The 14,780-nt window shown below is 44.4% G+C and overlaps 1 protein-coding gene across 4 annotated transcripts in view; it reads left to right on the plus strand.

Moving 5' to 3' along the window:
* The window catches only part of mpp7a (membrane protein, palmitoylated 7a (MAGUK p55 subfamily member 7)), a 371,884-nt gene that overhangs the window by 329,563 nt on the left and 27,541 nt on the right, over positions 1-14,780 (plus strand). For all 4 annotated transcript variants that reach the window (XM_039753882.1, XM_039753883.1, XM_039753884.1 and 1 more), the window contains one exon: positions 9,311-9,404. In XM_039753882.1, the coding sequence (XP_039609816.1) occupies positions 9,311-9,404 (94 nt within the window). The remainder of the gene's footprint in view (positions 1-9,310; positions 9,405-14,780) is intronic.

The following is a 14,780-nucleotide window of genomic DNA, read 5'->3' on the forward strand; positions in this document are numbered from 1 at the left end:
TGTGTTCTGAGACCAGTCCAATCTGTCATTGATGTGGACTCCCAGGTACCTGCAGGAGCGCTTCACTTTTACATATACTCACTGAATATAGAGACTCTTTAAGTGCATCAAAAATGTTGCTGATGTTTAGGTGCAGAAAATTCTCTTTGCACCAAGAAACAGAGTTCTCCACCTGATTTCACTCCTCGGTGTCATCCCCCTTATCAATAAACCCCATAAGTGCAGAATTATCTGAGAATTTCTGCCATTGCCTTGACCTGTTGTTTTATTTATAGCCTGAGGTGTACAGAAGTTTACCTGTGTGGTACTAAAGACACTGGAGAAATCAAGAAACATCAGTCTTGAAGTGCAGCCAGCTTTGCCCAGGTGGAAGTAAGTTTTGTGGAGCAGATAGACAATTGCATCCACCACTCTAGTCTTTGTCCGACAGGCAAACTGCAGTAGGTCCAGGAAGTCTACCACAAAAGAACTCTTATAGTCCAGGACCAGCCTCTCAAAGGTCTAAATGATTTGAGTAGCAGGTGCCACTGGTCTGTAGTCATTAGGCGAAGAGCTGCTTACCTTCTTTGGAGCAGGAACAATGCAGGGTCTTTTCCACAACAGCACTTTTTGGATCTTAGAGACCGACTGAACAGGTGACAGGAGACACCACAAAGTTGATCAGCACAGGCCTTAAGAACTTAAGCAATAAAAGTGTGTCCAAAATAAGTCTCTAATTAAAAAAATTCAAACAGAAAGTCTTTATTTAACATCTTAATCGAGAGAATGCAGTGTGAATGTTTCTTGAAAGGTAAACTTGAACAGGTCCTCCCATTTGGTACATAACATGCAGAATATGGAATTGGCAGTCAAGATAAGCTGAAGATGCCTAGAAGAAACATAACAGAGAAATGGAACATATCAGTGATTACAGTACAAAGCAAGTTGTAATGTAGCTCTGCATTAGATTATTTTTGTTTGAAGTAATCATATATGATATCTGTATATAAAGGGTTTATGCTTTTCACTGACATGAACAAGTCTAGAGGAGTAAACATGGTGATAACTCTCAATCACACTAGTTATTTTTCAGTTTTCCATTTGTTAAGCACTGTTTTATACAGTGTATATATATATATATATATATATATATATGTGTGTGTGTGTGTGTGTGTGTGTATATATGTGTGTATATATATATATATATATATATATATATATATATATATATATATACATGCATACATATATATATATTGTAAAAGGACCGAGGAGACAGCAATAAGGGTTGGGGTTTTCCGGCCCCGTATATTGTACAGATAATTTTCAAAACAAAGAAAAAGGTCATAAGCATAAACTAAACAGTTCATAGCGCGCGCCTCCTGGCGTCGCGCCATTTTATAGGGTGGAGCCGGAAGTGAAGGACAGCTGGGAAGGACCGCAAGGGAGGATGGGAAGGATGACGTCAGGGCAAGATGGCGGAGGAAGGGCGGAAGTACCGCACTGCGGTCAAACCAGGCCTATGGTGCTGGAAGGTCTCTTTTCTATAAGGAAGCAGAGGGAGAAAGTTAATACCCGCCATTCCCTGGCGGCAATGTTTTCCCAGGTGTTCTCGAATCAGTCCGCGGCCTCCTAATCGCTCGTGCGTGACACGATCCCCCTTAGCCCAGGACCGCCAGGTCGGGCGGACCTAACCGAGAGGTCGTGAATAGAGAGAGCATCGGCGTTGGCTTGAAGGGTGCCCCGCCGATAAGTGACAGTGAACTTATACGGCTGCAAGTCCAGAAACCACCTAGTGACTCGCGGATTCGACTCTTTGTGCAGGGACATCCACTGAAGTGCAGCGTGGTCAGTCACCAGAGCGAATTCGCGACCCAGCAGGTAGTAACGGAGGTGGGTCACTGCCCACTTAATGGCCAAGGCCTCCCTCTCCACCGCCGCATACCGGTCTCCCGTCCATCAGTTTCCGCTAAGGTACATCACAGGGTGCTCGACACCATCGACGCTTTGGCTCAGCACGGCGCCCAGGCCTGTGTCCGCGCCGGTCTGGAGAATAAACGGAGCCCAAAATCGGGCGTCCGTAACACAGGTGCCGACGTTAGGGCCTTCTTTAGGTCACTGAACGCGTGTTCTGCCTTGTCGGTCTACACCACGCGAAAGGGAGCGCCCTTTTTTGTCAGGTTAGTCAAGGGTGCTGCTCTTCGAGAAGCGGGAACAAACCGGCGGTAGTAACTCGCAAGCCCCAAGAAAGCCTGCACCTGTTTCTTGGTATTCGGACGGGGCCATTCTAAGATGTCTTTAACTTTGGAGCCCTGTGGCCGCACCTGTCCTTGTCCCACGAGGTAGCCTAAATATTTGGCCTCCTTTAATCCAAAAAAACACTTCCGGGGGTTTATGCGGAGGCCGGCTTTAGCCAGTGTTCGGAGGACAGCGGCGACCTGCAATAGATGCTCCTCCCAGGTGCCGGAATAGATGACAACGTCATCCAGGTAGGCGGCACTATAGGACTGATGGGGCTTCAGCACTCTGTCTACCAGACGTGGAAGGTCGCCGGGCCCCGTGCAGCCCAAATGGGAGGACCTTGTACTGCCAGTGCCCGCTAGGGGTGCTAAAGGCCGTTTTTCCTTTGCGGATGCCGTTAAAGGAATTTGCCAATACCCTTTGTCATGTCAGGGTAGTCAATATCGAGCCGCACTCCAGCCGCCAAGGAGGTCGCCAATGCGGGCATGGGGTAGGCATCGAACTTGGAGATCTGATTCAGACGCCTAAAGTCGTTACAGAACCTCCAGGAGCCGCCTGGCTTGGAGACGAGGACAATAGGGCTGGACCAGGGACTATGGCTCTCTTCAATTATGTCCATGTCCAACATACGTTTCACCTCCAGTTCGACCTCTGCACGTTTTGCCTCCGGGAGTCTGTAGGGCCTCTCCCGGACGATTACACCGGGGTCCGTGATTATATCGTGGGCAATCAGCGAGGTCCGCCGGGTGACTCGCCACCACCTCGGGATGGCACGGAGGGTCAGGGTTAACTCCTGCCGCTGCTTGGGGGTCAGCTCTTCTCCGAGGTTAAGGGCAGTTGTGCTCGTGAAGAGGGAGAGCGACCTATGGGAGCTGGGAAGCTCCTCTCTATCTCCAGGGCTTTAGCAGGTTGACATGATAGATCCTCTCGCTCGGTCGACGATTGGGCTGTTTCACCAAATAGTCGACGAGCCCTTTTCTCTCCTTAACCTCGTAAGGCCCTTGCCAGTGAGCGAGCAGCTTCGAGTGGGAGGTCGGGACGAGCACCATAACTCGTCCCCGGCGGAACTCCCTGAGGACGGAGTTGCGGTTGTAACACCGGCCTGCGCTGCTTGCGCACGAGTCACGTGCTCTTTTAGGAGGGGCCTGATCTTTGTGAGTCGGTCGCGCAGTTGCGCTATGTACTCCAAAATGTTAGAGGAAGGAAGGGCCTCGCCTCCCAGCCTTCTTTTAGGATGTCGAGGATTCCCGGGGTTGTCGCCATATAACAATTCAAATGGGGAGAAGCCAGTAGAGGCCTGGGGTACCTCCCGGTAAGCAAAAAGCACGAGCGGGAGGAGCTGGTCCCAGTTCCTGCCGTCCGCGCTGACTACCTTGCGGAGCATCTGCTTAAGCGTCTGGTTAAAGCGCTCCACCAGCCCGCAGTTTGCGGGTGATAGACAGACGCTTTCAGGTGCTTTATCTGCAGTAATTTGGCTACCTCCCTGAACGTATCCGATGTAAAGGGCGCACCCTGGTCCGTGAGGACCTCCTTGGGTATGCCCACGCGGAAAACAAATTAACCAGTTCCCGTGCGATGCTTTTAGTATTAGCGAGCGCAGGGGAACCGCCTCTGGGTACCGGGTGGCATAGTCCACCATGACTAGAATATATCTGTGGCCACGGGTTGAGGGCTCCAGGGGTCCTACCAGATCGACCCCTATTCTTTCAAAGGGTACATCAACTAGGGGTATAGGGACTAGAGGAGCACGGTCCCTCCTGGGAATCTGGCGGGTCTGGCACTCGACAGGATTGACAGAACGCCGGACCTCCTCATTGATCCCAGGCCAGTAAAACCGGAGTTTAATTCTCTCCAGCGTTTTTTCGGACCCGAGGTGGGCGCCTAGGAGGTGAGCGTGGCCAACTCGCATATCTCCCGCCGGAAGGTACGCTGAATTAGCAACAACTTCCGCACCTCGCCTCATGGGTAGCCACCGGTACAACAGATCATTTTCGAGGACAAAGAAGGGTTCGCGCGGTGTGGAACCGTCCGCTGGTGAGCTGTTAGGCAGAACAACCGCATTCCGGGCAAAGCGCAGGGAATCATCATTCCACTGTTCCCTCTTAAAGGAGGCGGCGTGGACCGAAACTGATGGTCCAGGCCGAGAGGGTCTTGTGGCCTGGGCCTGGGAAGAGTTCCCTGGCTAGTCCCTTCCCGCGGAGTCTTCCGGTCAAGGTCCGTGGCCAGGAAAGTCCCCGAAACACCAGCGCCGCTAGGGCCTGCCCTTGTGCACGGCGTGGAGGCCGCGGGAGGGTGCCTTTTCCCTCATCACTAGATCCAACAGGCCCCGAGCGCGAATGGCTTACCGCTGATTCTTTTAGACCAGTCTTGTCCCAAAATCACTGGGAAGGGGGTTCGGTAACACAGCGACCGTCATTTGGGTTGGTTCCCCCTTCCAGGTGACATAACAGTGAGCGGAACGATAGGACCTAGTCCCCCCATGCACACAAGTGACCAACAAACGCTGGTTTAACCACTGTTGCGGTAAGACAAAGCGGCGAGCGACAATGGTAATGTTGCTGCCGGAATCAAACAAAGCTACCACGGCGTGCCCATTTAGCAACACCACTCCCGTGTTCGACTCGCCAAGGGATGCGGCGGGATACAATACCTCTCCGACGACGTCCAGGTACAGTCCATAGGCTCCGGGCGATGTTGTGGGGCAGGTTGGTAGAGGTGGCGGTCTCGCCACACTTGAAACAGCGCGCGGTCCCGCTTCTCTGGCTCTGGGTGGCGCTTCTGCAGCGCGTCGAGAGGGCTCGGGGTGGCCGCCCGCCCCTGCCGGTTCCCGCGAGCAGGCTTTTCTGACCCCCCAAGTCGGAGGACCGCCAGCTGACGCTCCAGGACGCCTAGGAGGCCCGACATGTTTTGTAGGCGTGTCCCGACCTGCTGGGCGAGGGAACTGGGCATGGCATTGACCAGGCCTTCACAGGCCACCTGCTCGACCACTTTCCGCCCTGGGGTCCCTCTGGCCGTAGCCAGCGCCCATCTTGCCCCAGAACTCAACGCCTGGGCGCGAGCAGGCTTTTCGGGTCAAAGACCCAGTTCCGCCATTCGCCGCCTGCTGGCCCGGCTAATGCCGTAGCGGGCCAGTATTTCGGGCTTGAGGAGGTCGTAATTAGCGGCCTCCTCCTCAGGGAGGTCATAATAGGCCCGCAGCGCGGGTCCCTTCAGATATGGCGCCAGGATGGACGCCCACTGACCGCTGCCACTGCTCGGGTGGCCGTCCTCTCAAACATGCCCAGGTAGCGTCGGCGTCCTCCGAAGGGCCCATCGGGACTAAAGGAGGAGGCGGCTGCCTGGGCGGGTCTGGTCTCGCCCGTTGGGCTTCTACTAACCTGGCCTCGTGGCCTCCAGCTCCCGGGTGGTGGCGGCTTGCGCCTGCTGCAGCGCCTGGAGCTGGACGTTCATTGCTTGTAGCACAGTGTTGAGGTCCTGTCCCTCCGTCATCTCGGGATCTCTGTATCCTGCCGACTACGCCAGTTGTAAAAGGACCGAGGAGACAGCAATAAGGGTTGGGGTTTTCCGGCCCCGTATATTGTACAGATAATTTTCAAAACAAAGAAAAAGGTCATAAGCATAAACTAAACAGTTCATAACGCGACGCCGTCTCCTGGCGTCGCGGCCATTTTATAGGGGTGGAGCCGAAGTGAAGGACAGCTGGGAAGGACCGCAAGGGAGGATGGGAAGGATGACGTCAGGGCAAGATGGCGGAGGAAGGGCGGAAGTACGCGACTGCGGTCAACCAGGCCTATGGTGCTGGAAGGTCTCTTTTTCTATAAGGAAGCAGAGGGAGAAAGTTAATACCCCGCCATTCCCTGGCGGCGAATGTTTTCCCAGGTGTTCTCGAATCAGTCCGCGGCCTCCTAATCGCTCGTGCGTGACAACATATATGATGTGTGTAAGTTCCTTATTTAATTTAAACAACGAAGAGCCCACGCTCAAAAAAAAATCCACACATAGATGTCAAGCTATTTTTAATCCAATAAAACTCAAGCAACTTTTTGGATATGATCATGCTCCTGATTCATGTATCTTTTTTTTGTCAAATGATCCCTCTTGCTGGAGAATGTCGTCCTTGCTGATTATAACAAGCTCTTATTACCTCACAAACGTAGATTTATACTCACCAGATATATACTAAAAGAACTTTGTTTGGGGAAATGTTTAACATTTTCCCAAAATGTTGTAATTAGTTTCTCCTACTGAACATGACTTTTATTATAGTTAGTAATTTTTTTTTTTTTTTCAAAATGGAAGCATTTCATTTTCAAGAACAATATTATTTCTTTTCTAGTGTAACAGTCAGTTTTTCACAGCCGGCCTGACAGTTTTGAGTGATGGAAGAAATTATTTTCCTTCCTTTTGAATAAATACCATTCCACTGCCTCATATTTTGGCCTTGCAGTCAATTTTATTCCCCTTTTTTAAAATTAAATGACAGTCTGCTTCATTTTTGAGTGGAATCCAACTTTAACTGGAGTCCTATTTTACTTAGTTTCACAGTCATGATGAATGCAGTATTAATAAAAACAATGAACCTACATTTTGCAGAGAGTTTAATATTCAGATGTACAATTAAGTACAGTCTCAAAGAAATGTGGTAAATGTAAACTTTAATGCGAACATGCCTTAATGTGTTCTGCAAAGCAGCATTATACAAACAGTATTCATCATTTATATAATATTTCCAGTGTTCTGAGCTTTGATTTAAATTTCTCCTTCATTATGTATTTTGGACCTTACTTATCTGAACATCATAATTCTTTATTAAACAAGCTGAACACTAAAATTCGTCTCAAAAATAAAAATCTGAGATACACCTCTCATCATTAGTCATCCACTCCCGTCGCTGAGATTGGAGAGTCTTTGCATATAAAAACTGTTGTGTGGGTGCTTCCCGAGTCGCCGCCAAAGAGAAAGCTACTGTTAAAAAAATTCTCATATGACATCTTGGCTAGAATTTGCCAAAAGTCATGTGGGATACTAAAGTGGAAAAAGATTCCATGGTCTGATGAGACCAAAATTGACCTTTTTGGTCATCATAATAAACATTATGTTTGGCATAAGTCATAAGCTGCACATCATTAAAAACACACACCCAGACATGGTGTTGGCAGCAGCATGCAAAGTGGATGCTTCTCAACAGCAAGGCCTGGAAGGATTTTTGAGGTAGAGAGTAAAATGAATGCAGCTAAATACAGAGAGATCCTGAAGTTAAACCTGTTACAGCCTGCAAGACAACTGTGATTGTGAAGAAGATTTATTTTCCTGTTTCACAACAATCCCATACATATATAAAGCCGGAACTGCAAAGGCATAACTAAAAAACAACACTGTTAATGTCCTAGGGTGGCCAAGACAGAGTCCAGACCTCAATTTCTCGCTGCGCATTTGGATATCAGCTATGGATCTACACATTCCGTATTACATGTTAACTTGGGGCACTATAAAGTTTAGGCAAGATGGGTACCCAAACAGCTTACTGATCAGAACACGCCAACATCCTTCAGTGAATTTTAGCAGGTTTCACTCCCTCTGCCCAAAGAAATCTCACTAGAGGCACTTTGTTAAAGAATGGTGCAATCCTGCAGTGGAGTGTCCATGTTCATTACACCTTGACCTCAACTAGACTAGTGCCACACTGTGTGTGTTCAATTTACCCATAAGCCATTGTGAATGTGTTTTGTTGCCCTAGTTTCTATCCACTGCAGTTTACTACGTAACTTTCAAATCGAAATCAACTTTTTGATTTGCCGTCATACTTAGTACAAGTTGCCAAAGGTTTCTGCTTCACATGACTCCTTTGATGATGTTTTACATGAAGAAGTGCTTCCATTATTTCATCTTAAGTACACTTTCCCTTAATTTCCACGAGGTCTCCCTGAGTATGTGATTCACTATATAAATGAAAGATTCTGCTGAATTAATTTTTTCATTACATTTCTTAAAATAGGGAGAGTAGGATATTTGTTTATGTTAATATGTAAAAGTTACTTCAGTAATGCAAAAAAAAAAAAACTTTTTTTTGAACAGCAATAAATGTCTCACATATAAGTTGTGATGATGAATATTACAGCTTCCCAAAGATCAGAAACCCAATCTAGATTTGAAGAGGTAGATAATAAAAAGTAGCGTTTAGGTACTTGAGAATTGACCTTACTTTGCATTTCTGCAGCCTTTTTATTGCACAAGTCTTTTGTTGTTTAAATACAGTAACTGATATCAAGTTACCTCAACACAGCTTCTTATATTGAAGAACATTTTATTAAGAATAGCAAAACTGGTTTATAAGCTCTTAGTAGCAGTGTAAAGACCTCCACGGTACATAAAACTGGCAACAAAAGGAAGAAACCCGACAGATAATCAGTCAATGGCTTTTACCGTACCTTGACCTATTTTATTTTTAGGTTAATGGCCACAGATAAGAACACTGAACCCTCAGCTATGAATTATCATCTATCAGATTATTTAATATTTAATATTAGGATTATTATTTAATATTAAGGCAGTGGTTTTTAAACATTTTTTTTTCGTGCAACCCAATTTTGTCTGTTGCTTTTCTTTACGATCCATAACCACCGTGGAAAAGCGGCCAATCTTTATACCGTTCCACCTGGAAAAATCCCTGCCGATCATTGTCCGGGTTGGGGTGATTCCCACCAGAGAAAAGCCGCTGATCCTCATCCTTCCTCCTTGGAGAATCGCCAAAACAGTGTATTTCTCGGGGAGTTTGCTTCACCAATGCAAGTGACGAACTATCGCAGGGATTTCCACAAACCATTCGCGACCCTTTCTTATTCACTTCAATTATAATTCATGACTCTGCATGGCCCAATTAGAGATGTCTTATGACCCATAATTTGAGAAACACTGTCATAATGAAATAATGTGAATTGTCAAGGCTATTGTATTTGTGTGCTCTGTTTAACCATACCTGTTTGCCTGCTGACACAACAATAACATATTTCGTTTGAATAGACAATGCAGTTAATTAAAAATAATTGTCTTCATTAAATGTGAGAATATTTGTTTTTTTTCCTCCTCCCAGACACAACTAGAGCAAAAAAGAGCCATGAGAGTGATGGTGTGGAATACCACTTTATTTCAAAGCATCTTTTTGAAACGGACATCCAAAACAGCAAGTAAGTGTTTTTAAAACCAAGTAAACAACTCAGAATTGATTTTTTTACAACCTTGTGGTAAGCACTTGCATAAAATTTTGTTTTTTACCTGAATTCACCGGTTATTAGTTCAGCATGCTCATGGTGAAGAAAATCGATGGATGGATAGTTCATTATGCTCACATTACAGTGAAAAGTTTATTTTGTGAAGTGGAAGAAATGTAAAACATGCAGTATCATTGTGGGATATGATGTTCCATGATATGTGCAAATTTAATTTATCATTTACTTCAAAAGTAGAACAGCCCAGTAAGATAATAAGGGTCATTGTGTATTCTTTATTTATTTTTTATTGTACAAATTTATACACTGTATCTCATCACCATCGTAAGTGATAGCCAAAGCTAAAACGTGTCTATTGAAATGTGTACTTTGCAAAGACAAGCAAACCCACATGTGCACAAGCACACAACTGCAGCATGCAAATTAAATTTTGTGTAGCTTGGTTCCCATTGGTCAGAGATTGTTATTGTTGGGTTAAAAATATGTTTTTTTTTTCCCCAGCATAAGCAATTTTAGTGCCATGTGGTCAGTGTCTACACAGTGTGTTTTTTGTTTGTGTTTTTGTTTGAAGAGGGGTGAATTTGTAGAAAGCCCACAAAAATGCAGAGAACAGGCACAATTCATATAGATTTCCAGACCATCTAATTAAGTTCTCGTTCCCAGATATGCTGCCTTGTAATAAGAACTAGTTAAGTAAAAAGCATCAAATCTGACATGCTGTATACTATACCTACTCAAATCTAATTATAGAGAAGTTACAAACACTATATGTAGATATCAGTAATAAGTTTGAAGTTACATGGGGTTGATATTGTGGAATAAACCTCTCTAAGTATTTTGCATGTTTTTCATAGAAAATGTGTAGCTGAAAGTGCTTTACAAGAAGTAAAAGAGAATTATGGTAAAATAGACAAATAAATACAAACTTAAACAATACATTTAATTACATGGTACCTCATTGAAGACCATGTGAAGTTTAAGGACTTCAGCTGCTGGATGTCATTACCTTGAAGGTGTCCGATTACCCAGCTGGTAATTGTAGGGCACGACAGACTACACAACTGCCTCATGACTTCTGAGCACAGTTTCAAGTTTCTAAAGTCTTGAAAACTTTCCACATTTTGACAGTCAATTAAATCTCTACCTGATAGCACTGATGGTTGTATGCATGTTTTCCAGGTATGGTCAGTTTAGCCGCAGCCTCTGCCCCTCTCTTACCTTTTCTATTTCTGCCATGTTAAGAAAGACATGAGACATTGGACAGATAAGCCTCCCTTCTGTTTTCGTTGATCCAAAACCCCCATTTTTCATCTTTCATCTATGTGGTATGCGTTGTACTTCTAGTTGAATACTCATTGGTTGTCAGCTGTCACACACAAACAAGCGCACCCCATGACTATAAATCAGACTCATTTGATTGTTGTCAGTGTGAGCTGTATACCAGTCTGGTTGCGTCACGTGGACTGTCATAAAACAAAATTGGTGGTCATGGAAGTGTACTGCAACTTAAGGTTATGTAAATAAAGTTTACACATGAAATTGCTGAAAAAATACTGTAGTATGACTAGGGTTTAATAAAAATGGATGAGTCCCTAAGTATGTTTTAACTAGACCAGTATTTCCTACACTTTTCGTTTCTCATGACCCAATTTTGCCGCCTTTGGCCTTGTTCACACGGGCGTTAAAATCGAGCGTTTTTTTTGCGTTTGTAGCGTCCGGTAAGCGCGGATCAAGCGCCGAGTGTTTTCTACACGTAGGAGTCAATGAGAGTGTTCACACGGACTTTGGTGACGTGCGTTTGTCCGGCAGTGCGTTTATACGGCATCAAAAAAACGTTGCAGGCAGCTTTTTCTTGGCGTTCAAAACCCAACGAACGCAAGGAAACCGCTTCTAGTTCGTTTTCTGCGCGTTTATTTTACGCTTCAGAGGACCGGATATTTTATGTTTTCATATACAACATATATATTTTCATATTGCTTCATATTTCATATTTATTTTATTGTCTCATGTAATTTGTAAACCATGAACCTATTAATTTTTGTTCTAATATAATATTTGATAACGATTATGTAGGGGGGCAATCCATGGCGGGGGCATTTCAGTGCATAACACCGGTGTAAGCGCACACTCGACTACTGTTTCCTTACCTCAAAGTGACAAGTAGTCTCTTCGGGGCTAACACCAAGTCGCATATTGGTTGATCGCCGTGCAATGTGGCATTGCACCAGTTGCAGCAGACAATCAAAAGTGGAAACCGACATTCGACAGTAATTAAAATAAAGCACAAAAAAACTTCCTTTAACCCGACATTGTGCAGTCAGAGGATGAACCCAGTAGCGGCGGCGATTTTTTCTCTCCCTACGTCGCCAGATACGAGTTTTTAAAACAAGAACATTAATATCTAACATAGCAAAATGGTCCATATTGAAAGGAGGCACCTCAGATAAAACGACAAGGGCTTTCATATCCAGTTCCCGACACTGCCTCCACAGGTTAACACACAAACTACAATTTGGGCTGCAGGCTGGCATTAGACAGAGACAAACTAACGCCGTGTAGAAGTCAATCGACGCCACCACAAAATGCAACATAAACGTCTAGGACGTTCAGAGCAAGTTTGTTTATCCAAAAACTTAACGCCCGTGTGAACAAGGCCTTTGTGTTTACAAGACCTAGAATCGCCTCCGAAAGTCATCTCAGGGTTTTACAGTATGGTTCCCCTTGGAGAATTGCCACTGACCATCATTCTGGTGAAGGGTAGTGGTCCCCCATGGTGAATTGTTGGCACAGGTCACAGCGGAGCAATGTAGATTGCTTAAACTGCCTGTGGCAACCCATCATAAGATACTCCACGAACCATTTGCAACCCTTTCCCATTGAATATAATTGTAAATCATGACTCTGTGTGGCCCAAATTCACAAAACCCATGACTCATAGATCAAGAAATTAGGTACTAAACTCGATTTATAGGTTGTTAATAGTTACAGTGGTAAATGACAGGGTCCAATGCTGTGATCACATGATCAAAGAGAAGAGACAAACAAACATCTCAGCCACAGAGATAAAAGATAAAAGTAACCTTCATTGGGTTACAAGTCCAAAAAAACCACCCAGCACCCAGTGGGCATTCTACAAAACATAAATTCATTATTGTTATGATTCATCATCCTAGAACATTAGACACAGTGGGTCTTGTCAAAAGTCGGAGCGTCCACATTCCTTCTAACATCAAAGAAGGCTGCAGAGTACTTTGATCAGATGGCAGTGGCATATGATGCCACCACAGAAAACCAAAAAAAAGATTAGCAGAGGTTAGTAAAGAGTGAAAGTCTTTTAAGTATATGATATTGTAGTATATATTATAATCTATTATATCTGGTGTGGGGGAAAAAAAATTATTTTGGAAAAGCCAAAAAAAAAAAAAAAAAATGAGGTTTTAGAAGGTTTTTTTAAAATGTTCCACGGGATTAGCCTGGCGTATACAGTATGTCGGTAAAGCATTCCAGATTTTTGGTGCATACGAGCAAAAGGCTGCCTCACCAATTCTTTTATTCCTGGCTCTCTGACTAAAAAGCAAACCACTGTTTGAGGATCTAAGATTACAACAGAGAATGTAAGGGGAAAGGCACTCCATAATATATGAAGGAATGTATTCAGAAACCAAAGAATTTTGCAGTCAGTAGCTTAGTTACTGGACTGTAACTTGAAAAGGTACTGCAGAGTTGGAGTTAAATTAGATACATTAATCACCCATCTTTATTCATTCACCTGGACTTCGGAGACATTTTTCTGTGAAAGGTTTGTTCTTCCAGTTTTTATATTTTACAAAGTTTTAAAACCATTAATGCTTGTGGTGTTCTAATCATGTAAATGTAAAAGTTGTATGAGGAATTTTATTGCTTTAGCATTGTACGTTTTTTGGTTATATTTCCCCATATCATCCAGGAACAGCACTTGGCCCTAGGCTGTTATAAGCAGCAAGCCCTTAAATAGTGAACCATATGTTGTAATGAGGTTTCTGGACAGTAACGTGTCTTCATTAATTGAAGAAATGAGTCAAGATGTAGGATCGACTATTTACTATGCCTACCACAATACATGTCAGGTTTAGGTAGGTCCCTCATTGCTGAAGAAATATTCAGTGATCTTGAATTTGCGGACGATGCTGTGATCTTCATGGAGTCAATGGAGGGTCTGATTGGGGCTCCTGAGAAACTGAGCGAGGAGTCTGAGTGCTTAGATTTACAAGTGTCCTGGATTAAAAAAACAAGCTCCATGTCTTTAATGACCTCTTTGACACAACCATCAGCAGTTTGTCTGTCTGCAGAGAGAGTGTCGACCTTTTTTTTTTTATTTAGCATTATACAATTTCTTGTATTAGAAATGTGTTAGTTTTCGCATACCCCCTGGGGTCAGAGTGCAGGGTCAGCCATTGTACAGTGCCCCTGGAGCAATTGAAGGTTAAGGGCCTTGCTCAAGGGCCCAGCAGAGTAGGATCTCTTTTGGCAGTGATGGGGATTTGAACCGGCAACCTTTGGGATACCAGCGCAGATCCTTAGCCTCAGATCCATCACGTTGCACACGACCTTCTCATGAGGTTTACTTAACTCGGCAGTGACATTCATGTCTCTGGTGACTCTTTCTCCTTGAAGTCAGTACATGGTTTGGGAGAGCATTGAGGGGTCATGAGGTTTCTGGAAAAGAGTGAGTGGTTCTCCCAATATCTTTGGAAAATTACAAAGGTTCCAATCTTTAGAATCCTGGCGCTTCCTGTTTTGCTATATTTTGAGAGATATGGATGCTATCTAGTTACCCAAGACGATGACTGGACTCTTTAGATAATCCTTGGGTACCACTGGTTTAACTTTGCAACGAACGAGTGGTTGCTCATGGAGTCACAAATGAGACACATTACCTGCATTGTGTGGGAGCATCCATGTGGCGCAATTCCGCGATGGTGATCTGGCTCGCAGGATCCTCATTGTTGAGGACCTGAGCGGCCTGACCAGGCCAAGGTGACACCCACATAACACCTGACTTCTCAAGTGGTTAGAGTTTTCAGGCTGGAGTGCAGCAGAAACTGAGTCACTAGATGGTTTATTTGGGGATATTTATGGCAGGTATGTATGTAAATAAAACTTTAGCAGGACGTGCTGCTGACATCTTGAATATTTGTGCAGTTCATGGTGGGCATTGCAGTTTGCAAAATATTTTGTGATCACTTTTGGCCATTTAGTTTCGGGAGGAAAACAAAAATTCTTCTGAGATGAACTATTCTTTGAAAAAGAAACATTATTTTATTTAACTTTTACTTGATTGAAGTTTTATAAAAG

The sequence above is a fragment of the Polypterus senegalus genome, chromosome 5, assembly GCF_016835505.1.
Source record: "Polypterus senegalus isolate Bchr_013 chromosome 5, ASM1683550v1, whole genome shotgun sequence".
Classification (NCBI taxonomy): domain Eukaryota; kingdom Metazoa; phylum Chordata; class Cladistia; order Polypteriformes; family Polypteridae; genus Polypterus; species Polypterus senegalus.